This window comes from Poecilia mexicana, unplaced genomic scaffold (assembly GCF_051168715.1).
Source record: "Poecilia mexicana isolate PSO_F unplaced genomic scaffold, ASM5116871v1 scaffold_23, whole genome shotgun sequence".
Classification (NCBI taxonomy): Eukaryota; Metazoa; Chordata; class Actinopteri; order Cyprinodontiformes; family Poeciliidae; genus Poecilia; species Poecilia mexicana.
In genome coordinates, this window is record NW_028263392.1 from 13,555,092 (window position 1) to 13,578,711 (window position 23,620).

Here is a 23,620-nt window from a genome sequence, read left to right on the forward strand (position 1 = left end):
AACCATCAGCAGGTTTTCATGCGCTTTTTTGAATAATAATAATAATAATAATAATAATAATAATAATAATAATAATAATAATAATAATAAAATCAGATTAAGGTCAAGTTGTGATGCATAAGATAAGATACAAAATTTCTAAATATACCAGAAATCCTTTAGCCAAGGAAACTTGACTGATGATTGAATCTAATAAACAGTGCCTTATTTATTTATTTATTTTTGTTAAATGTATTACATTGTGTTTTGATAAATGTATCTGACTTATTTAGTTTATTTTAAAACACCTTGAATTATCTTGAATGGTGCTAAAAATATGTTTGTTTTGCCTTAAATGAAACACAAAGTCTCAGAAATTAATTGTTTTATTTCTGAACATTTTACTACATTTTACAGGATTTTGAAGTTGAAGTGAGAGAGAAAATTATACTTCATTCTACTAAAAGCTATTTGTTCACACTTTAAAATGAAAAAATAAACTGTTCAGAGTAGAAACAGGAAGTGCTGTAAAAAAAAAAACTTTATTTTGAAGGCACAACTTCCGGTAACACTTTGGAATCGTTAGCTTGATTTCGTTTTTTCCTTTCTGGAACCCAAACTTTGGGATAATTCAATGGGAAGGTGAAGGCGAAGCATGCCCCTCTGGTGAAAGGTCAATAAGGACTCTTTTTGGGATTTTAGTCTTCTCGAGGATAAAGGATACAGCCGGAAACTATTTCTACACCGAAAGCGGTAAGTTGAGCAAAGTTTCATTGAAGTTTTGTTCAGTTTTCTGGCAGAATTCAAGGTTAACGGGTTGTTTGTTCTGGCGTCGCTGGAGTGCTGGCTTAATTTAATTAACGACTCCAGCTGCAGTTTCTTTGTGTAATTTAAAAGCAGTCACCCCCTAGCTCTGCAAATTAATTGTTTAATTTATGTAAAAAGTTTTGGGGTCTTTTTAATATATCTTAGTAGAACGTTTGGTCACCTGAATCATTGTATGTGAATTACTGAAAATGTTAAATCTACTATCTGTAGGGTATGAATGTGTTTTTTTGCTTTTACACTGATTGTTTTCACATGCCCTTTAAATAACTGTGAAGTATTGCGTTTAAATATCAATTTCGTTAAGACATTTTGGAATATTTAGTGTTTATAGTTGCAGAATAAAGTATGAACTTTAATGTAATTTATTAAAAAGCACTTTTTTATGAAATGGGGGAGAGGGAAGGACAGAAGAATGGAGTGTTTTATTCTTGGACCTTAAGTAAGTCATTAGGAGGAGATGGGCTATTTATTAAGGTCAGATGATGCAGATTTAAACCTTTCCAGATATATACTCATTAATATCTTGTTCCAGTAGTAAACAAAGGAGCTTTACACCAATTTAATATGACAAAACAACTATAAGTGCAGCATATTTAAAAAAGAACTTTTTAGTATATATATATATATATATATATATATATATATATATATATATATATATATATATATATATATATAGTTACTGAAACACTTCAAAATTCATTTTTATGCTTTTTGTTAGAAATACTTTTTGCCCCTTACAGCTATCGTTTGCTTTTGTTACAGCTTAGTGTGTCAGTTCAATAAATGATCTGATTTATATAAAAAGTGGTCAGGAAATGAATTAAATTGAATGTTTACATAAAGTAGAATATGAGTAAAATCTATGAAATAATTACATCTAACTAGTTGTTTGTAATTGCGATTTTGAACAATTTATATTGTGATGACAATTTTGATTAAATATATCATGCAGCGTAAACATTGCTGGCTAAGTCATTGCTTACTAATCTACTGACTGAACGTTGGTAAATGGAAAACACAAGCATCAGTCAGTTGATATGTTGGCGGATCTATATGCATAGATTTAAAGAAGCAATGAAGTTATCTAAAATAAACAAAACAAATTACTGAAGTCAACTTGAGGCCTGAAAGACCAAGAAGAGATTTAAAAGAAAACTTAATTTGTAATATTTAGATAGAAGGATCTGCAGTAACGCTCCTTTGTGCACCTGGGATGCAGCAGTGTGTCACTAAAGGAGCTCTGCAGTTCAGGAACAGCTTCATGCATGGGGGGGACATTGACCAAAAGGGATTTTTATAGCTACAAAATTGCTTGGATGCTATTTAATTTTTCACACACTAGGCATTTAAAATATGATGGTAGACAGAAAAATATGTTTTTAATCACAACCTAACCAGTTATTGAAATATTAAATGATAAAAATCCCTCCTTTTCCTAACTAGCTAGCATTCTTACGGTTTTCCTTCATACTTTCCACCCTCTGAACATTAACACATCTGTCCACTGAATGTGTTCGAAAATTCATGCAAGTTAATATTTTCACTTAAATGTTTTTACTTCAGTTTTTGCCCAAATAGCAACTTTTACATTTCCATTGATTTTTGTACCATTTTTGCACAATACTCTACTTAATAAGGAAAAAACAAAACATAGAATAAGAAGTCCTGATTATTCATAAGCTGCAATAATATATGTTTCTTTGCAATAATGCAATGAAATACAGCAGAGGGACATGTTTAGACATCATCTCTGCCGTCTACGGCCAGGTAATTTGTAATTTCATGAAGAATAAAGCCAATTGAAAATATATAGGTGAGACCATATGTGATGCCTGAATTAAAATGCATTCTAATATTTTCATTTAACTGGACACCAGTTTGGACCAACACAACGTACATGCGAGTTTTAAACTGCGGCGTAATGTTTTTAACATTGACTCAAACGATTAACCTTTAGCATTAACTTTGGCACAAATATTGGTTATTAAAACTTAAAAAGGATCTTACTGAATCCCAGAGTCTACAACAAGTAAAATATTTCTAACAATCTCAACTTGTTTTTGATTAAGCTCCTTTCCTGAGCGTTTCAGCATTTGATTATTTGATCATATGTGTATCAATCATTTGTTGTTCTTGTACTCTTGGAGTTGACATAACATTTACATAGAATGACTGTATCTTATCTTCAAACAATGTAGAGTTTGTGAGGTCAAACCTCTGTTTTATAAATATGAGTTAAATAAAAACCTCCCGGTGAGGATCAGCAGGACCTTCTGGCAGCGCCATGCGTACCTCTCCTCTCTTGGCTTCCCCAGAACTGAAATCATAACAAAGGATTTTGTGTCCTTCCATCTTTGCAGCCATATTTGTACTCTGAGCTTACTCATCCAACTGATGGCCGAGTCTTCCAAAAAGTTAGACTGATATTTTCTAACCTTTTCAGTTAGGAGGCTGAAGATTGCATAATGACTAAACAAAAGAGACATCTATTTGACTGTAATAGAAAGACAAAATTAGGTTTTTGTTATCAGAATACTGATAGATTTGTAGCTTCCTGTCCTTATCTGTGTTGAAGTCAGGCATCCAAAAATTGCCTGGGCCTTTCTGTCTCTGGAACCTTTTATCCTTTCTGCATTCCTTGCATTTTTGCTGTGGCGTCTTTTGGAAGAAGCAAGCTGTCACTTTCAGATTTATAGGGATGTTTACATGCTTTTAAAATTAAATTAAGATATTAGCTTAATCTAAAACATTTGCTTCAGATCATCATGGCAACAGGAATGTTTTCTGTCCTTAAGAGTTGTGTAAAATCCTCCCTAAATTGAGCTCGGCTGATGCTTCAGTGTCTGAGTTGGTGTGACGAATGTAATGTATGTTGTCTGTTCAACTGTTGGCTTCAGGATTACAGGAAAATGGAAGTTTCTGAGAAGGAAGACATTTCTCCACAATGTTCCAGGAAGCGCTTCCTGTCACAAGTCAGTCAAGGTCTTCCTGAACTTTGGGATACCTCTCTTTTAGTTCTGGTTTATTTTTGCATAAGTTGTTTATTTCAGCATTATTTTATCTTTAAAGCAACAACTTTGAGATTAAGCCATAAGCCACCATATCTGTTGGCTTCTTCTTGATAACAAAAGGAAAGATCTGCAGTTTTTCTTGGCTAGCTGGGAAGCCTTACTCATTTCCTCCAGCTCTTTATTTTTTTTATTTTTTCACTCTTCCAATGTGATTTGTGCCTCTGTAGTTGGGGCCACGTGGAAAATCTGCAATAACTTGAGATCAGTGTAACCGTGCTACCATGTGAGTCTGGGAAAGACAAAGGCTTGTTTGTGTGGCGCGTCAGTGTGGCCACCGCCACTGCAGAGAAATAAAGCAGCAGTTTAAATCTGGCTGACGTTTCTGTCAAACAATCTGACCTCACAGCAGCTCAGACTAAAAGTCCAGAACATCTCTCATGGGGGAGGGTAAACAAAAGAGGAGTGTTTGATGGAAGCTTGGCTTTAAAGTGGGGCCAACATCCAAAAGTTAATTTCATATCTGCATCATTTCTATATATGTATTTTAAAAAATTCTCCAGAGGTTAAATAATAGTTGGCTTCTTGGGGTGTTCGCCCAGGACGCCAAACAGGGTAGGACCGCTTCTGGACAAGAGTAATGAAGAATCTCATACTTTTTCAGCAAAACTCACACCATATCTATGTAGTCTAAACGTTACCATAATTTTCCGACGTCTAATCTGGTAATGTATAATCTGGATTTTATTGTGCGTTCCAGATTTAATTTTTCCAGAAATCTTCGATCAGTTACTTCTAAACCAAAACAACTGGTTGGATGAACTCTTGATTTGAAATGTGTGGAAATTAGAAATAAAAAATGCCATTCCTGGATGAAATCAGCACGAAAAGCCTTAATTTATCCCAATTTTTATCTTCTTTAGGAACATTTTTGTTCCTGATTTTCTTTTTTTTCCCCACACCTGTTGAGACTTGTTCAGGAAAATGAAGTAAAAAATCCCTACTTCTACACACTACTTAGGAATATTGTATGGAAGAACCCTGTAAGAACCATTTCTAGCAAAATATTTAGGCCCCAAAAATGCAGGTTGTTTCTGCCCATTTAAGATGGTAAGCCTCGGACGGTTTAGCCAAACTCAAAAACTGTATTTCAAACTGAATGCTAAGCAGCAGTCAGGTGATTTGGAGTTGCGTATAAATCTAAAAGAAAATGGAGACATTTCTGAGGATATGCAAAAACACTGAATCTGTTCTTGATTATATCACAATCCTTTTTATTAGCACATCATTTGCATTTCCTGATCTTAATACTAATGATGATCAAGGTTTCCCCCAGAAAACTTGCTAAGCCTGGTGGTTGGGTGCTAGGGCGCTCATTCATCCTGTGGCCCGTCGTGTTTTTGAGTTAAAAAATGTTTAAAGTTGACAGGAAATTTGAAAATATCACTTGATGATTATGTGTTATTGAAAGTTTTGAAGATTAACACCTGAACACCAACTATGAAGTCTTAAAAATGCAAACATTTTATAGAGACTTAAAAAATAAGCAATCCTAAGCCTGGTAGGGGCACAAATAAAGCCTGGTGGCCTGCCAGGCTTATAATACACTGGGGGAAACGCTGATGTTGTATTATGTACCTCTGAAATAGAGGTTTTTACTCATTACCCCAATTATCTTTATCTATATAACAAAGAAAACTACATGTACACCAAATAAGGAGAGCCTGAGTCTTAACCAACCAATGTTTTGGATGGAGACTAAATGTAAAGTCAGTTGTGTAAATCCTGCCTCCATTTAGAGTCAGCCTGAACCAGACTATGATTGACATGATTCTATGATCTAATTTTTTGATTTAGATGTAGGTTAAACTTATAAATGGCGCTCAAAGCTTTAGGTTACGTCTATAGATCGTGTGTGTGTGTGGATTTAGTCGCTGCATCCGTTTTAAACATCTTTGATAGAGGAGTGTAAGCATTGTCTGGAACAAGCTGGTTGGCAGAAAGCCATGAGGAAAGAAAAACACACAGCATGGTTTCACCATCACTATATGCAACTGGAAACACACACATTGTCATAGAGTCCTGAAAATGTTGAATTCATTCTTAAGTTAATGAATAATGCAATGCCATTGGATCTAGATGCATTATTTTTCCTAGAAATTATAGTGCTTCCTCTTCAGTGAGCCACTTTGGTTAAGAGTTGCACATCTGCAGCACAGCTGGAAGTAGACTGCAGATGGAAGGAGGCTAGTGAGGCTGGGAGATCAACTTTTCAGCATATGGGCAAGTAATCCTATCCTCGTATTTATTTTTTAGGATTTCTACTCCTTCCTCTCCCTATATGCCTCTCAGTCCAGCTGCTTGATGTTAAAACCAAAACTCTGCAAAAGAGACGGAGAGACTGGATAGTTAAACGTAGAAGGAGAGTGATAAGATGAATAATGTTTGGTTGTTTTTGGCTGCAGATCAAGATGTTTTGTATTTTCCATTATGTTTAATTTGTTTTAGCCACATTCTTTAAGAACATTTTTAAAGTGATCCAAAAGTTTGGAACCTTCCTAATCCATATAAAATGTCTATGGTTGCAGGTTCACTCCATATTTTTAAAAACCTGATTTTATCCGATTCTAGTTGATCTGATCCTGGATCTCTGTGACGGTCTGGTTTAAACAAGTTTGTTCCTTCATTCAGTTACTCTGAGATGTTTATGCTGTTCTCATCAGGGCAGAATACACTTTGGGTTCCTTTGAGGCGGGTTTAACAGGAGCAGGATGCTGTGTGTGTGTGTTAGAGTCAAAACAAGCTGAACAACAATAGAGGCCTGATGTCACTGATAAATGAGGATGTTTCAGGCTCTGGTTGCAGAAAAAATACCTGCTGAAGGAGCAGTTCTGGTCTGAAAGCTAGCTTCATCTGTGCTGATGATAAATTTACACATTTCCAGTGTTTTTTTGTTTTTCGTTGTTGGATCATTGGAAATGTTTTGAAATGTGGAAGGTCAAAAATGTCAGCAGGGATTTTGGTACCAGGCGTTAAAGGAGACTAACCTGCTCAGGAATGCGAGTGGTGTGTAGCGCTCAGCCTCCACTCACTGTGGGCGTCTGGACTCTGTCATCAATCACAGTCCCCCCAAACAGACCCTTGTTTGGATAACCTGAGTGGTGGGATCTCATCTTGGTTTCGGGTCAGAAAATCACTAATTTTGCTACAAATTTAACCATTTGATTTGGCTGCATTTAATTTTATAGGGAGATAAATGTACAGATGTAATTGCTGAAAAACTCTTGTCGTTATTATTGATCAGTTTTAGAGCTGCCAATATTTGGAAAACACGTAGATGGTGTCTGATGGTTGCTATGGAGACTTATTGATCCCAACAGGCCACCAGTTTCTGTATATTTGCTCTTTCTGTGGTGGCCGGATAAACTTTGGTTCTCATCCAGCCTTGTATGTCACAGTTCCAGTTGTACCAAAGTTTGTAATTATTGATCTGGATGTGTATTGCCTTAATTGAATGGAATGTTTTCTTGTTTATCCTATTTTGAAGAATGGCCAAAAGAAATGCTTCTGTCATGTGATGCTTATAACCCAGGGGGAAATGAAGCCTAATCGACTTTAATCAATTCTAAATATAAACCAGAAATTATGACAGATTTTCAGCTAAAATCTTATTTTCTGTCAGTAAAAATTACATCATGTCATGTTTTAATTGATTTAGCAAAAGTTGTGTAAACAAGCTTATTCTTTGTATCAGGCTGCTGTTATAATGGAGCCAAAAGATAGTATTATCTTATTTAAAACTGTTTTTTTGTGCCAAGATAAGCTATTGGTTCCTTCCTTCTGTTTAGGAGTCTTTGTGTCACACTTTATTTATACCCTAAGGGAACTCAAAGTCATGGAAATTTGATTAAAGGTTCCTAGACGCTAATCGACAGACTTTAGAAATTAGAACATCTCTTAAATTATTTTATGGGAACCGTCGCCACTAGCTGTGATGTGAATGTGGGGGATTTCTTCGCCCTCGCATGGGGTCCCAGTCGTGGTGGAGGGGCTAAACGTGGGAACTTTATGTGCTATCCTCTGCTACACCGACGGCTGCTTATTGGATTTCAGTTTCCCAAGATATTTTCCTGAAATTACTTCCATGTGTGCTATTAAGAGTCTATCTGTAGGATGCTAAAGGGGATTTCTCATGGAGCTCATGAAAGCATTTTCTTCTTCTGAAGACGACCCCTACTTTGCCTCTGAGCTGATTTCATTTCATCTTTACTGAATCAGCGCAACGGGATATTTTATTTTCAGCATTCATGTATTATTATACAGTAGGTTTCTCTCAACAGCTAAAGAAATAAAGCTCCTGCCTTGAGAATGAATGATTCCCATTAAACTACGGAAATACTTCAGTAAGATGTCCGTCTGTGGGACTCCTTAACCTGAACTCCTCAGGGCAACGTTAAAGTTAAATAGAAAAGCAAGTTGTTTTCTGTTATTGCTCAGTAATTCGTTTGCGGTGGATGCTGCAAATCTGAATGGCATTTTGAAAGAGATTCCTGCCTTTTGTGCTTAAAGGAAGCCTTAAAAGTTCACATATTGAGGTCATTGGTTTAATTATACTCCTAATGCTCATTTGGTACCCTGAGGGTTCTGACCCGGTGACCCCAGAGCGGGAGGAAATGAAGCAGAGCCGCTGCTCCAGCCCCCTTCCTCCCTCCTGCTGCGTCCTGGCGCTGTGCGTACTTCACACTGTCTCCATTTCTGCAAATCACATTTTGCTGGGAGTGATGAGTGGCTCACTTTAGCTACAGATGACATGTGATGCGTGTTGAGCAGTCATGGGGATGCTGTCCAGCTTTGTTATGGAGGTTTGAGATGCCGATCATGCCAACGCTGTAAGACTGGAGACCCCTGGGAGAATAGTACTTTAATTCCCGATAGCAGCACCGGAAACGCAGCCTGCTGGGTAATGAGTCCTGGAGTGGAGATCACTTTGTTTTTGTCTCCGAGGCTGAAAGGCCTGCAGGGTTAATTTGATGCAGTTTTGGAGAAGAACGAGACCCTGTACCAAGCTGATGTACAATTCCTGATAATACAATTCCTCTTTTTATTTAATGTAAATCAAGAAAAAGAATGCATCTAATCATTGCAAGTCAACATAACAGACTTGTTTCTCATAATCAGCTCAGCAAAATTGTTAGATTTTCTCATGGATTTGCTTCATGCTGCAGTTAAGATTACAGTTTTGAGGATTTCATGTGAGTAATTTGCTCATTATTCTCCCCCCGCTCGACGGAAGTGGCTCGTCTTTCCTGTTTTTCCTCACGTAGTGGCTCAAAACATCCTTCTGAACGACTTCCAGGCTGGATTCTCACAGTGTAGCTGAGGCCTGACATGGTATAGCGGAGCGCTCGCATTATTACACGCTGATTACTGATATACAAGGCTGCAGATTTGTGGTGGTTGTTTAGCAGAGATCTGTAGAAACTGTAATTGCTGCTGTGGTTTTTGGTTTTAATTAAGAACAGCTGGGTAAGTGCCTCTCAGGGTCATTTTTCAAGTGTTTTTCTATTAATCTGGATGATTATGGCTGACGGTTAGTGAGAACTCAAAATTCAGTTTCACAGAAAATAACACAAAAATCCCATCATCCTCTTGTCGCTGGTGCAGGAGTGGCATATTATGGCAAAACATGACCGTTTTAGTCCAAGTGCTGAACACATTTTTTCCTTCCACTTAATTTTTCATAAACATTCCTGCACATAACACTCTAAACAGTCAGGGTTTTCATCAGTGAGCTTTTGAAAGCCCAACTCCCTTGAGGAGGATTGCAGTGACTATCTTCTATGATTGATCATTTTTATATTGGGCTAAAGTAATATTTAAATGTTTAGATAAATTGAACTATGGGTTTTCATTACTTGAAAGCTTTATATATCAAAAATACCTGAAGTTTTAATGTATAAAACTTTTGCTGAAGTAATTGAACTTTTTCATATTTTGATTTATTGGAGTCCACCTGTTATTGTTTGGCCCTACTTGGCTGCTACTTACTTTTATGAATTGGATAAATTTATTTATGCAACAGGAAGGATTGTTTAAACTTTTTGCAAAGCAAATCTGACTCGACGCTGCAGGGCAGCCAGACCCGCCCTACTGTTTCCAGAACACAGAAGATGAACTCTCACAATACTTTTCCTTTTATTCTTAGATTTATCATCAGGTGAAATCTGCTAATAAAGCTGAAATAGCATTTGTGCAGTTGCTGGTTTGGAGCTGAGCTTAAATCTTCCCCTCTTTCAGATCCGTCGAGCAGAAGATGATGTCAGACGCCAGTGAGATGTTGGCAGCGGCCCTGGAGCAGATGGATGGGATCATCGCAGGTAACCCCTCTAAACATGAGCTTTTATTTAAGTGGGCAGGACATGCTATGGGGTCTGTTCCCATCTGGAAGACGTTAAGCTGCAGGCTGCGAAGGCCACTCTCTAGTTAACTGTGACTCCTTGTCCTCCTACTTCTCCTACTTTTGCTTTAATAATGAGTTTGTGAAATGGAGGAGTTCTGAATTTGTCTCAAACTGCCTCTGGATCTTCGCGTCTCTGCATGAGAGAGATTACAGGAAGTTTCCGTCGTCCCTGCATTGGTGGAAGCTGATGACTATTCAAGCTCTGAGTTTGGAATATGAACTTTTGGCTCTTGCTCGGTGTACTTCCACTGCTGCAGATGAGCGGACCAGCCTACAGATTTACAGTCCCCACTTTTCCGCTGATGTGTGTAATTATAGCGCTGACCTTTCCAATGGGAGCGCGGCGGCTGATCACATGACACCCACCAGTCTCTCGCGTTTCCGCAGAAACCACAGCCTCACCTTCTCGCTGCTGTGATTGTCTGAATATTTTAGTATTCATTTGTTTATTCGGCTCCCTCGTTGTTAATCTGGGAGATCTTGATTACAGCTGACATTTAAGACGGATGACAGATGGCATGGAGCCGGCAGAGGTGCATGATGGGAACATTGTGTGTTCTGATGCATATGGAGAAGACAGAATTAGAAACAATGCAGACATGGAGAAGATTTATACTGTTTGATGGATTGAAGTAAGAATATAATGAACTGTAATCATGGAGCTTAAGCTGTAATTTGAGCTGCTCAATTAGGAAAAGGATGATCTCAAAATAAAACACCAGTAGGCCTGTTGCAATAAATCAATTAATCGCATGATAAATTTATACTCAATAATTTTAATTTTATTTCTGTTTTTTTTTATATTTAAAATGTCTTCCAGTTCCAGTGTTAAATGTTCATTAGAATGCAAAGTTTATTGATCTTTGATAATGGGTTCTTTTATTATTATTATTATTATTATTATTATTAATATTATGCCATTATTACCTTTATATTACTTGAAAACGGTCTCAAGCAACAATATTATCACTTCTGTGGGCAAAATTTAGCCTAAATATTAGTATATACTTGAAATTTAAAAAAATTATCATTTGACCTTATAAATCTTTTTTTATTGATGCACTGAAGTGGAAACATTTCTAGGAATTTTCTCTAATGGTAAAATGAGGATAAACTAATCATAAATGCAAATGGATTACATTCTGATTGATGGTTGAAATGTCACAAAGTGAAAAGAAATTTAAGATAAACTGATTAATTTGAATTAGCTTCAACCCCAAGATAGTAATGCTTTCAAATAACATCACTTTCCTGCTCAATTAGTTGCAAATGAAGGCACTGATCATCTTAGCATTGAGCCTCTTCATATAAATTGGAAATGTGCTGAATCTGGAGCTACGTTGTTTTAGTAAAGTTCAAGCCTTCATCTGCATTTGCCATCATTTAAAGCCAGTTTTAGTGAGAAAGCTCTCTAAAATTCAGATTAATAGGGACACAACAAAGCTAGTTTACTTCGTCATGTGACTTGGGTTTAATGGACATGAGGCTGTTCTCCACTTTGTTACCGTATAAAACCGGCACATTTTGGAAACGGAAGTAAAAACCCAGTTGTGTAAAAAGCTGTATTTCTTTACATTCTGCTCTCTCCTCCCACAGATTAACACTGAAAGTGTTCAATCATAAATCTTTCTGAAAACTTAAAGTGCAGCTTCAATGCGTCTGGGAACAAATTTGATTCTCATTTAGGTTTTCACCCTGATTTCAATTCCTTCTAGGTCCATCTTCGCTTTGACTTTTTCTTTTCTGACTCATCAGAAATAAATTTAGCTGCCTTGTAACTCTTCTGTCTGCTCCTGAAGGCTCCAAGGCCATCGATTACTCCAACGGGCTGTTTGACTGCCAGTCGCCCACGTCTCCCTTCCTGGGTGGCTTCCGCGTGCTTCACCTGCTGGAGGACCTCAGAGCGGCGCTGGAGCTGATGGACAACGAGGAGCGGGACAACCTGCGCTGTCAGATCCCAGACTCCACCGCAGAGGGGCTGGCAGAGTGGCTGCACGGACGGACAGTAAGAGGAGGAGAGGGATTTTTACGACCTGGAGGCTTCCTAAGCTGTAATTGATGTCTGTGTTTAAACCACTGGAGCCACTTCATTCCCACTGCTTTAATGACGCAGTGAAAGATGGAGGGATTTCAGCCGCTGTCGTTGCAGAGACCCGACTGGTTCTGATAAAACACGGAGGAGGAAAGATGAATAATGTCTTACAGAGGCTGTAGCGTTCCGACTCAATATGGAGATGTATGAATTTAAAGTAAATTTTCAGACCCAGAGGAGTATGAAAAAGGAGAAAAAGGAGTTAAAATGATTTTCCTCTTTAAAAATGTAGTCAAGCAAGAAAGAATTATGAAGCAGAACATATGTAAATATTTATTTTTCTGCAAGAGGAGGATGCTTGACATTACTGTTTACGCTCTGAGCTGTGTTAGCTGCTAGAGGTGAGCATCATGGTTTAATGTCTCATTATCTTCATTACTCACTAATTTGTGGCACCAAACATGCAGAGCAGGTGAAGCTGAGGCGTCTTCTCAGGTTTCTCTGATTACCAGTGAAATAAAAGTTTGAGAGAAGAAGTCTGCCAGTAGTTTCCACCTAGTGGTTCAGTGTCCTCTCCTACTAATTTAAGTTTTATTTCAAGGTCCATATCTAAATCCTGATCTACTTTCATATTTCCACTCTGAAAATGGTCTGAAATATGATGGAGAACTTTGTAGTAACTTTAAATTTTGGCCTGAAAACCAAGTAGGAACTTTGATTGTTAATCATATGTATAAAACAGCTGAAGAATTTGGTTCTTATTGAATTTAGATTTGAGCCAAAACCCAGGAATCTTGATCATTTGCAAGACATGATTTTTCCTGAACAGATTAAGACGAGACCTCAGATTCATCATTGACTCGCCATGGTGTACCAAAACATTTGGGGAATTTCCACAATGTAATTTACTGTCAGCTTTAATTGCATATTTAACTAAATTCCTACATTTATGGCGTCAATTGATTATTTTTTTTGTTCAGATAGCATATACAGTGGCCTGAAACATGCAATTAAAGAATCCTTAGAGGTTTTTTATTGGCCCAAATCTTAGCAAGTCATCCTATTTGCTGACGGCTGAGATAAAGGAGAATAAAATAAAGACGGCGCATTCATCTCATCACAGGAAACTCACCATTGTGTTCATGTGACTCCAGTGTTGAGATTCTGTTTTTGTTTTCTTTTTTTGCAAACTGAGATTTTGATTGCTGCATTTCAGGCCTTTTGTTGTTGCACACAATGATAAAAATGAACAAATTGATGCTCTTCCTAAAGTAATTATGCCCTCGATATTTTTATGTTTTTCACCCATCCTTTGTTGATTCCTTTGAAATATGAATTTTGGCTTCCTTTGTGACAAACGGCAGAAATGACGGCCTGTTGCGTTTCTTTCAGACCAACGTCCACGGCTCTGAGGCCGTCTACCAAGAACGCCTTTCACGGCTGGAGAGTGACAAAGAGTGCCTTATTCTGCAGGTTTGTGAAGAAGAAAAACTTCCATTCATTGTTGCAAAACACAACAATTGCTAACAAATATCCAATTTGGTTTGATTGTATAAACTTACTGCGTAGTTAGCTAAAGTTTTCTGGTGGGAAAGGGGCAACATTTTAGATGTCTGTACAAATTTAAGCATGAAATACTTAAAAAAGACCAAAAATTGAACTATTATAGTGGTTATAATAGATATAATTTCAAGCTGCTATGCATGAAATAATGGAAATACACTACGACTATAATTATATCCTTCATCTTTCATTTTTCTGCAAATATGGAAAAAAAAACCAAGTCTGTCGAGTTTTCATTCATACCAGATAAGGGTTAGAAAGTCAGGTTCTTATTTTTTTATTTATCTCTATAATGTTTTCATTAGCCTAATCATTGGTTGTGGTTCTCCAATTTTCCAGTGTCACATAAACTTGTAATTGTTTTTTTTGTTTTCGCTGCAAAAACACCAAATCTTATCAAGTGTTTTTATGAAAAAGTACCAGTTTCATTGGCAGTTAAGTTTATTATGACAAGACGATTTCCCCAAGTTATAAGTGAAATGATCTGCTAATGGAACTAGAATTTTTTCATCAATATTAAGGAATTATTTACTTAAAACAAACTCCTGTATCTTGCTGAAAAGGTACTTGTAAGGTAGTTTTTCTCATTTCAAGTGTATTAAGATATTTGGACTAAAAATGAGACTAAAAATATATATATATTTTTAATGGTTCATTAGATTGCAAAGCTTTGTTCTTAATATTGGGATCAAGTCAGGTTAAGCTCCATAATTTCACATTTTTAAACATCCTAATTGAAGTCGTCGTTACTGCAGGTCAGTGTGTTGACAGACCAGGTGGAGGTGCAGGGAGAGAAGATCCGGGACTTGGATAAAAGTCTGGAGCTTCATCGGGAGAAGCTGAACGCTGCAGAGGAGCTGCTTCAGCAGGTGAGGCCGCCACAGTCATTAAATGTAGACGACTGGAAATGAAATCTGTTACTGTTTTAGGAAAGGCTGTGCTACTTTACTGACCATCAGGAGCTGCTAAACCGGACGGCGTTGGAGACCCAGAAGCTGGAGCTGATGACGGAGGTGTCGAGTCTGAAGCTGAAGCTGGCCACTTTGGAGAGAGATCACAGGGGCAACGAAGTAAGACGCCCCCCATCCGCTGTTTGAAAATGTACTTTCAGTGGCTGTGAAGTGGGGCAGATATCTTTTGAAGCTGCACCTGCACCATGAATCCTGGCGGCCGTCCAGTCCGTTCATTGTTTTTAGAGTCACAAAGGTCCGTTTCGCTCGGCTTGAGGACTCGGATCTGTCATGTGGTGTTGGTTGAACTGTTTTAGGGGGTCACAAAGGAGGCCCAAACTCCCTTCTTACTCCAGCAGCTGTTTCCTGACACAATCCCCCCTACCCCCATCCACCCACTCAGATTTCAGCTTTCCAGAGTAAAAGTCAGTTTCCATTGTGTGGTTTTACTGCCTGGAATAGGATGTGTGGGTTTTTTTTAAGACTCTTACAGCACAAAAACTGTTATTCATCTATGAATGTTTATTTTTCTTTCTATCAGCACTTTCAATCAAACTCCTACAATCATCATGTGGAATTACCTGGCAGACACACATTGCATAGATACCGTCACCATAACAAGGCAGATTTGCAACACAAACGAGAAAAAAGTGATCAAAAATCAGACTCAAATCAAAAGCTCTTAAACTTCAGTTGGTGAAACTTGTAGAAGCAGTTTTACAGATAGAAACTACTGATCAGGCCCAAACCCTGGGTGTGTGACGGACCTGAACATTCAGAGACGCATAAAAACGGTTTCAAAGTCAGGATTTGTAAAGTTGTATTTAATTAATAACTGGAACATAGATTAATTCTAGTCCAACCTTCACTTACTGCTTTATTTTGCCACTCCAGTTTTTTTTTTATCATGTAAAGCATTTAAACTGCCGTATTGCTGAAATGTGCAAAACAAATGAACTTTAACTGTTGTGCTAAAATCCATTCTAGTTAGAAATAAAACAGAAATTTGTCTTTTCTGCCAGGAAAAAGTTTCTGACTCCTGGTTTGAGAACTTCAGTCTCATCTCTCCTCTGCACCTCTTTTTTATGTTTGTTTTATTGCTTAATACTAGAATCAAGTCTCTGCATGTGTGTTTTTTTTGTGTCTGTTTATTAATAATTTCATCTTTCTGTTCCCTCGGTAGGGTTTGTACCAGGAAGTGACAGACCTGAGGTTCAGGCTGACTGACATGGAGAATGAAAGACTGCAGTGTGAGAAGAAACTAAAAGGAGCCAAAGTGAGTGTTTGTTTTTAACAACCATAACTTACTCCCATCTAATCATCTCTGCTTATGATTTCATTCTCGAGCTCTTAGCTTTGCTCCTGATCTTCTTCTTCTGTTTTCTTAATGTCTTTCTGCAACCTGCTTACCTTTTAAGCATCCAAAGTGGAACTCAAAGCGCTTCAGCGAGGTGAAGGTTTAGTCTCCAGCCTGTTTGTTCTTTCCAAGAGCTGCTACTTCTCACCTGCTGAACACTGCTTTCCTGACTTTGATCACACTCTTGTAAGTGCCTCAATGAGTGCTGCTTGAGTTTTCTGCACATTCATCTTTTGGATAGGAGTAATTCTTTAGCATCTTCCATCTTCTGCATGTTTTACCAGCTTGATGCATTGAATTGCATACGTTTGCACTGAATGCTGTCGGTAGCACAAATTAAAATACTAACTTATCCACTTTACAAACTTGTGATTCTGATTTGGTTAATTGAAGGGCTGATTTCTGGACAGTTTTTTTAAGGTAAATGTATACAAGCGGAACATGTTGCTGTCCTTCCTCGGCCTCTCAGTCAGAAACGATGAAAAATGGAACAAACTTCCTGGTTCATGTCTAATCAGATGTGACTCTTCTTCATGTTCCTGTTGCTGCAGTTTGAATCATTTTGACCATGACTCTGTTCAGGAGGAGCTGCAGGATCTGCAGAGGCATCTGGAGGAGCGAGACCTTGAGCTGAGGAGGCTGAAGGGAGAGACCCACAACAAAATCGCGGGGGCAGAAAGAGGTGTGAAATGTTTTCACAACAATCTGAATTCCTTGTTTCTTTTCTCATTTCTTGCCCTCTAACACTTGGAGAAAATAATCATTCTTACAGAGTGTCATCTGTTTTCTGTATTAATTACAGTTAAACTAATTTCATGTCTTGTTGTGAATTGGTTTTTTATCTCACTCCAAACACATCGTTAGGTTTCTCCTTCCACCCTCAGCTGACTTTATCTCATCCCTGCAGTTTTAAAGATGAAATCATCAAGCAAATTTGGTCTCTGTAGGTTTTTGTTAGGATCCTCGAGATCATTTGAACACTGAAAATATTTTTCTTTTATTCCATGGAATTGGTGAACATCTTTTACATGTTGAACCGACGTAAAGTCCTGAAGTAATTCTCTAGTCGGCTCCTCCAGGATTTTGCGATTGTTTCCGATTTTTTTTTTTTTTTTTTTGCAGTCAAAATCACTGATTTTGTGGGACCACTTTAGAAATATTTCCAAGGAATTTTACAATATGTTTTCCTTATTAAACCCTTTCCAAATTATTGATATAGAGGAAGAAAGATGGCAGGCGGCTATGTGGTAGAAAGAAGAAATACTGCCACCTGCAGGCGGGAGTAGGCAGTTACTTAAACTCAATGTTTTTGAGAAACGATTATCCATTAATGTGAAAAAAATTCATGAGGGAGGGACTTCCTTGTTCAGTAGCAGATAAATTTACCAGTTCATGGAGCAACTAAGAAATATTTGTTGATGTTTCCCAGTCCCTCTATTTATTTATGAATCCATCCATTGATTTATATTTACATTCCTAAAGGGAAATTAAATGTTGTTGTAACTGATATTAGTTCAAATTCCTCAATGAGTTATTGTAATGAATCTTGTAGCAGTCTGTGTTACAGTGACTTTAAAGAAGCCTCTGACTGAAGACACTGGTTTCTGAAGGCGGTCTCATGAAGAGGATTGTCAGGGTTGTAAATGTAGATTTTTTTATTTATCCATCTGCTCATATATTTCATAACTAAATGGTGAGCTTTGGGATTTATACTTTAAAAATCGGACAAATGAACTTTAGTCATGTAAACCATCTCTTCCACTAAAAGAGCTGGTTAGTGTGGGAACTCGAGACTGGAAAGATTTGACTGACTGGTCCAGGCTTTTAGCACCAACACGCTGAAATAAGAACCTTGCTGCCCTGCAACCTGAGTCCCTGTTGACTTCATTATTTCTTGTTTTCATTGGCTCCTTTCAGAGCCACACGGAGTTGGAGCTAAACTTCTTGAACAAAACTTTTGTTTTTTCATCTGTCCAGATACAGAGATGGTGAAAATGAAGAGGGTGTTGGAGTTGCTGACGTCAGAGAACGATGAGAAGGTACAGAGCAGCATGTCGGCAGCTGCTCCAGCCTCCCAGATGCGTCACGACTTCAGCTTTTGTGTCTGTCTGCAGGAGAGAAGGATTAAAGAGCTGGAGGAATCACTGACGAAGTGCAGGAGAGTGCAGGAGCTGGTCAGAGGTGAGAGGATCGTTCACTCTGCAGATATTACTCATAAAGTGCAAACAAACCCACCATGATGTTAGACCCTTAAAACTATATCTGACTGCAGAGTATTTTTCTTAGAGCCTTAAAGGATGACTAAGCTCTGATAGGAGATTATAGCTCTTTGTGGTTCAGTGCATGACTGTACGAACTGCTCTCTCACAGAGAAGCTGAAAGACGACGACTACGCTGATATAACAGATGATCCCTCGCTTTCTCTGTCCATGGAGGTGGATCAGGTCACCCTGGAGCTGGAGGGGGAGGCAGGAAGGAGCTGCGATGAGGTAAACGCAAACTCTGTCCAAACAGCTGACACAGGATGAACCCCAGACTGGAGACTTCCTTTAGAAAAGCTCCAACCTCGGCCTCCCACTCTGAAATGGTCTCCCCGAAGAGTTCAGAGCTTCTGTTCTGAATTAATCATTTTTTCCTGTTTTTTCAGTCCATACCATGCATAGCAGTGCTCTCTGAAATGAATGAACTGGACAGAGAAAGACAGCTGCAAGCAGCACAAAGGTAAAACTAATTTAAGACATAAATTGGCTGAACTTTATTGCTCACTTCCTTATTATTACTAATCTGGCCTGTTTTCTTGTCCATTTGCTTTGGAACATTTTTGAGTCACTGTGCTGTGGGACACGTTAAGTTTCACTTGAACATAATGTGCAAATAGAACCTCTTTTAATGCTTAGAAATGTTTATTATAAGACAGTTTCTCTTTTCCTTATGTACTAACTTGACAAGAATTAAGATGAGTCTTGAATTTGATAAACAAGCATTTTGTTTTTAAATTAGTACAAATGACACCTTTTTTAAAAAACATTTTAATCAGTTTTATTTTGTGTGGTCTTCCACATAAAATCCCAATACATTAAAGTTTTTAGTTGTTGAACAAGTAAAGGTGGAAAATTGCAAGAGGAGTGAAAACTTTAGCATTTACCTCTTCCTTTCTCAACCTTGTGGTTTACTCTACTGAAACACTATAAAGTCATTAGGTTAAGTTTGTTCCAGCACCAAAAACCATGTGATTTTACTTAAACTGATTGTTTATATGAGCCCACTAGCAGAACCTGCTGCTGATCGTTTGTCCTAATGAAATGTTTGCATCCTCACTCTGATGATTTCTGTAATTTTCTGTTTAAAAAATTGAGCAAATGAAACCTCAACGCCACCATCTTCAGATTTTCTCCTCTGCACATAAACATTAAATAACTTGTGAGCAAAACTAGTTGAGGATAAAAGCAGTTTGTGTTTGTCTTCTTCACCGTAGCTCAGTTTGTGGAAAGGAGAACTTGATTCATGATGCGTTTTCCTTCTGTTCCCATTTGCTGGTTTCTCAGTGGATGTTTGTTTTTTCAGCTCCTCAGATGATTCACATGGTGACGGTTTAGCTGTATCTGGCAGCACTGAGCAGGTAGAACCACCTGAACAGCACATAGTGCTATATTTCTATAATTTATTTAAAGATAAATATTTTATTGAACTTTGATTCTCCAGCTTTCATGTAACTACCTCTGCTGCCATCTAGTGGTTGATTTTCATTTTTATTTCTTTTAGGTTAAGAACAAATCAGGAACTGCTAAGGGGAACATAAGTGACGGGAATTTTGGCAGCAAGAAAATTCGTGCTTCATTTGGTCGTGGCTTTTTTAAGCTGCGTGGCGGCAAACAGACAGCCAGTGCACCCAACCTGGGTGAGCAGAACATTTTTTAATCACTTTTACATGCTTCTAAACTGATACTGGACCTGGAGTACCACTGAATGCACCTAGTGTCATTATTAATTAAGAATGATGCCTAAAATAGATTCTGCAGTGACGATGGAGACATCATGTTTTTTTTTCTACATGACAGCAAATCAGTGTAAAAAAATGCATGCATTTAAATATTTTATGAGGTTAAATGAATCAAACTCTGATCTCGCTTTGTCTTTGACAGCTGAGACTGAACGTAAAGGCACAGATCACCTCGACCTCGCTGGTGTTCCTCCACAGAAACCCCGCAACGCAGCTCCTCTTCCGTCGTCTCCAGAAGCCAAGAAGAAGTCGAGCGGGTTCAGGAAATTCTTTGGCAGGTAAAGCACGGTGTACAGTGTGATCTTTGACTTGGGCTCACATGAGTTTGTGTGTTTAAACATGCGTCTCTTGCAGGCTAAAGAGAAGCCACTCCACCTCGTTTAACCTGGACGATGGGGCTGAGACGGAGTTCAGGAGGGGCGGAGTCAGAGCCACTGCCGGGCCTCGGCTCGGCTGGTCACGCGACTCAAAACACAAGTAAGTTGAGATTTGCAATAATTACTTGTACCAACTGTTTAAATATAACAGTAAATTAATAACTCATGAAAATAACTTTCTTGATGAGGTCAAATTTGGTCTAAAATAAAAAAATTCTGTACTTTTATTGATATTTAGTTTATACCAAACTAATGCTACGTTAACACTGCAGGCTTTAATGCTCGATTCCAATTTTTTTGTGAAATCAGATTATGTCCAAATATATGCAACTTGTATGTGAACTGCAAACAGCCTGGCGGTGTGCCACATTTGCAGTAGAGGGCGCAGTAACGCCAAATGCAGAGAGCGCCATGAAGAAGTGTCAGTGATTGCAGAAGTAAACATGTATACTAATAGTGGAGCATACCTTATGAGTTTAAAGTTATCCGACCGGAACCAGCACATTAACAATTTAATTTAAGACCTGTTTTTTCACTTTGGCCCCATTTGCACCATTTTGTGTGAATGATTGTTAGGATTTAATTTGCTGATAAGAGTTGTGTGTCTGTGTTCAGGGCTGTTGATGTTCCTTTCTCTCGGTGGAGGAAGGAGGATGTTTGTGCCTGGCTACAGGAGCAGGGCCTGGGCTTGTATGCAGCTCAGGGTCAGAACTGGGTCAAATCGGGACAAACTTTACTGCAGGCATCACAACATGATCTGGAGAAGGTGGGAGTTGTTTCCTGTTCACAAGTTACGTCACTTGTTTTAATGAGTCACACTGTTGTAAGATTCATGTATTTTATTAAGAGATTAAACAGGATGTGATTCACCTTAAGTAGATTTACTCTGAAACTCTGTTTTCCCTGTTAGGAGTTGGGAATGAAGCTGCCTCTCCACAGGAAGAAGCTGCAGCTCGCCCTGCAGGCTCTTGGCTCAGAGGGCGATGACCTTCAGGGCAAACTGGACCACAACTGGGTCACCAGTGAGTGTCGGTGCTTCAGAGCAGATCTGCTGTCTCCAGCAGCTTGTTTAGTTTCTGCACTGATGGTTTCTGTTTTCTTTTCCAGGATGGCTGGACGACATCGGCCTCCCGCAGTACAAGAGCAACTTTGATGAAGCCCGAGTTGATGGACGCATGTTGCACTACATGACAGTGGTGAGCTGGGAGCTTTTAACAAGATTCTTAAGTTTGGATAATAAAAGAATGTTTCTCCAGTAGTCAAACTCCATTCTCTGCTTTTAAAACACCTGAATCAAGTAGTTTGTAAATGTTATGCTGTTTCTTCATCCTTTGTAGGAAGACCTGCTGTCTCTGAAGGTTGGGAGTGTTCTTCATCACCTCAGCATCAAGAGAGCCATCCAGGTTCTGCGTCTGAACTCCTACGAACCCAACTGTCTGAGGCGCCGCCCTTCTGATGAGGTATTACGAAGCCTGACATTTCTGCTCGGATTCACAGCTGATGCTTTCTAATATTTCATTTCGTTTGTGCAGAGCAACATCACGCCGGCTGAGATCTCTCGGTGGACCAACCACAGAGTGATGGAGTGGCTGCGCTCTGTGGATCTGGCAGAATACGCGCCCAACCTTAGAGGGAGCGGAGTTCATGGAGGACTGATGGTGAAAACCTGATGTGTTTATAGTCGGGAACCTCCAGAATCGAATCGACTAACTGCTTTGTGTGTCTTGAAGGTGTTGGAGCCTCGATTCAACGTGGAAGCGCTCGCCCTCCTGCTCAACATTCCTCCCAGTAAAACCCTGCTGAGGCGCCACCTGGCCACACACTTCCACCTGCTGGTCGGCTCAGAGGCGCAGCGAATCAAACAGGAATGTCTGGAAAACCCGGATTACAGCGTCCTCACAGCGACCGCTAAGGTTAAGGTAATTAATCGCTCTGCAAATCCGCTTCTGTGATTTAATCTTTTTGGACAACTTACACTTGCAGAACTTGTTTGTTTCAGCCAAGACGTTCATCTTTTGGTGGTTTTGGCTCCCTGAGGAGGAAACGTCATGACGACGGAGAGGATTACATCTGTCCCATGAACGTGGAGATGCCGAAGAGCAGCAGCTTCCAGAGAAACGTCCACATCTACGAAGAAACTCTGGACCACTTGGAGCAGGTAGAGAGGCGTTTCCACTGCAAGTCATTCTAGATTAGGTTTACTAAGTAAAATCTGAGCCGTGCCTCCTTTTCCACACAGATGGAGGATTCTGAAGGAACAGTAAGAGAGATTGGAGCGTTTTCAGAGGGAATCAACAACCTGACGGTACGAGGCCCAGCTGATATTCTAGCACAAGGTTTCCATATTTACTGGAAATGTGAAATGTTACTTCCTGTTTGTGTTTCAGAGCATGCTGAAGGAGGAAGAGCTGTTCCAGGTGATCTCAATTTGTCCCTCTGAGGATAACGCAGAAGCTCTCAACTCCTCCTGAGAACCAGGTTACACCTGACCAAAGTATTTAGTCTCCATTCTGTATTTATTGAGGTTTCTCACAATATGCATGAACTGAAAATAGTTATTTTGTTTGCAGTAGAGGAGGCTGATTTGTTACAATAAATGTAGGTTCAGCAGCTTTCTGTGGAGTAGTTCTGAGCAGTCAGTGTCTTACCTGCAATATAGAGTTGAGTTTCACCTTCACCTTAGAGAAATCATTGTAGTTTCAGGAGTGAATTATGACTGCTCATAGCTACTCCAGAGAAAAGTTAAACATTTGTGCCACTGTAAGCTACATTGAGGTTAAAGGGATAGTACTGAGCTTATGTTAAGTTCTAAGCAGTTAGATGCCTTGAAGTAATTTTAAGACTGGACTTCTGTGTTGAAAGGCAAGACGCATCTGCTTAAACTTTAACATACTTTCATTTTAAAAAAATCCTGCACTGTCCCTTTAAGCCAAAAACTGTGAAGCAGGAAGTCACTAAGTGAGCAACTTGTAACCAAAGAACCTTTTTTAGAAACCAAATCTTTGAATTTGAATTGTTTTGGTAATAAAAGTGAAGAAATAAATGTTTAACTTCTCGTTTCTG

General features: G+C 38.7%; 1 protein-coding gene across 1 annotated transcript; it reads left to right on the top strand.

Moving 5' to 3' along the window:
• Window positions 1-553: 553 nt before the first annotated feature.
• LOC106918625 (liprin-beta-1-like) lies at window positions 554-23,600 on the top strand. The gene is made up of 25 exons (XM_014988522.2): window positions 554-732; window positions 10,116-10,195; window positions 12,078-12,283; window positions 13,703-13,783; window positions 14,629-14,742; window positions 14,833-14,943; window positions 16,007-16,099; window positions 16,763-16,862; window positions 18,158-18,219; window positions 18,295-18,361; window positions 18,551-18,669; window positions 18,828-18,901; window positions 19,745-19,799; window positions 19,943-20,078; window positions 20,323-20,458; window positions 20,535-20,657; window positions 21,173-21,323; window positions 21,468-21,579; window positions 21,665-21,753; window positions 21,895-22,017; window positions 22,090-22,215; window positions 22,288-22,476; window positions 22,557-22,715; window positions 22,797-22,862; window positions 22,945-23,600. Exons 2-25 carry the CDS (start codon window positions 10,132-10,134, stop codon window positions 23,026-23,028), a joined length of 2,640 nt encoding a protein of 879 aa, XP_014844008.2. The 5' UTR covers window positions 554-732; window positions 10,116-10,131; the 3' UTR covers window positions 23,029-23,600.
• The last annotated feature ends 20 nt before the right edge of the window (window positions 23,601-23,620 follow it).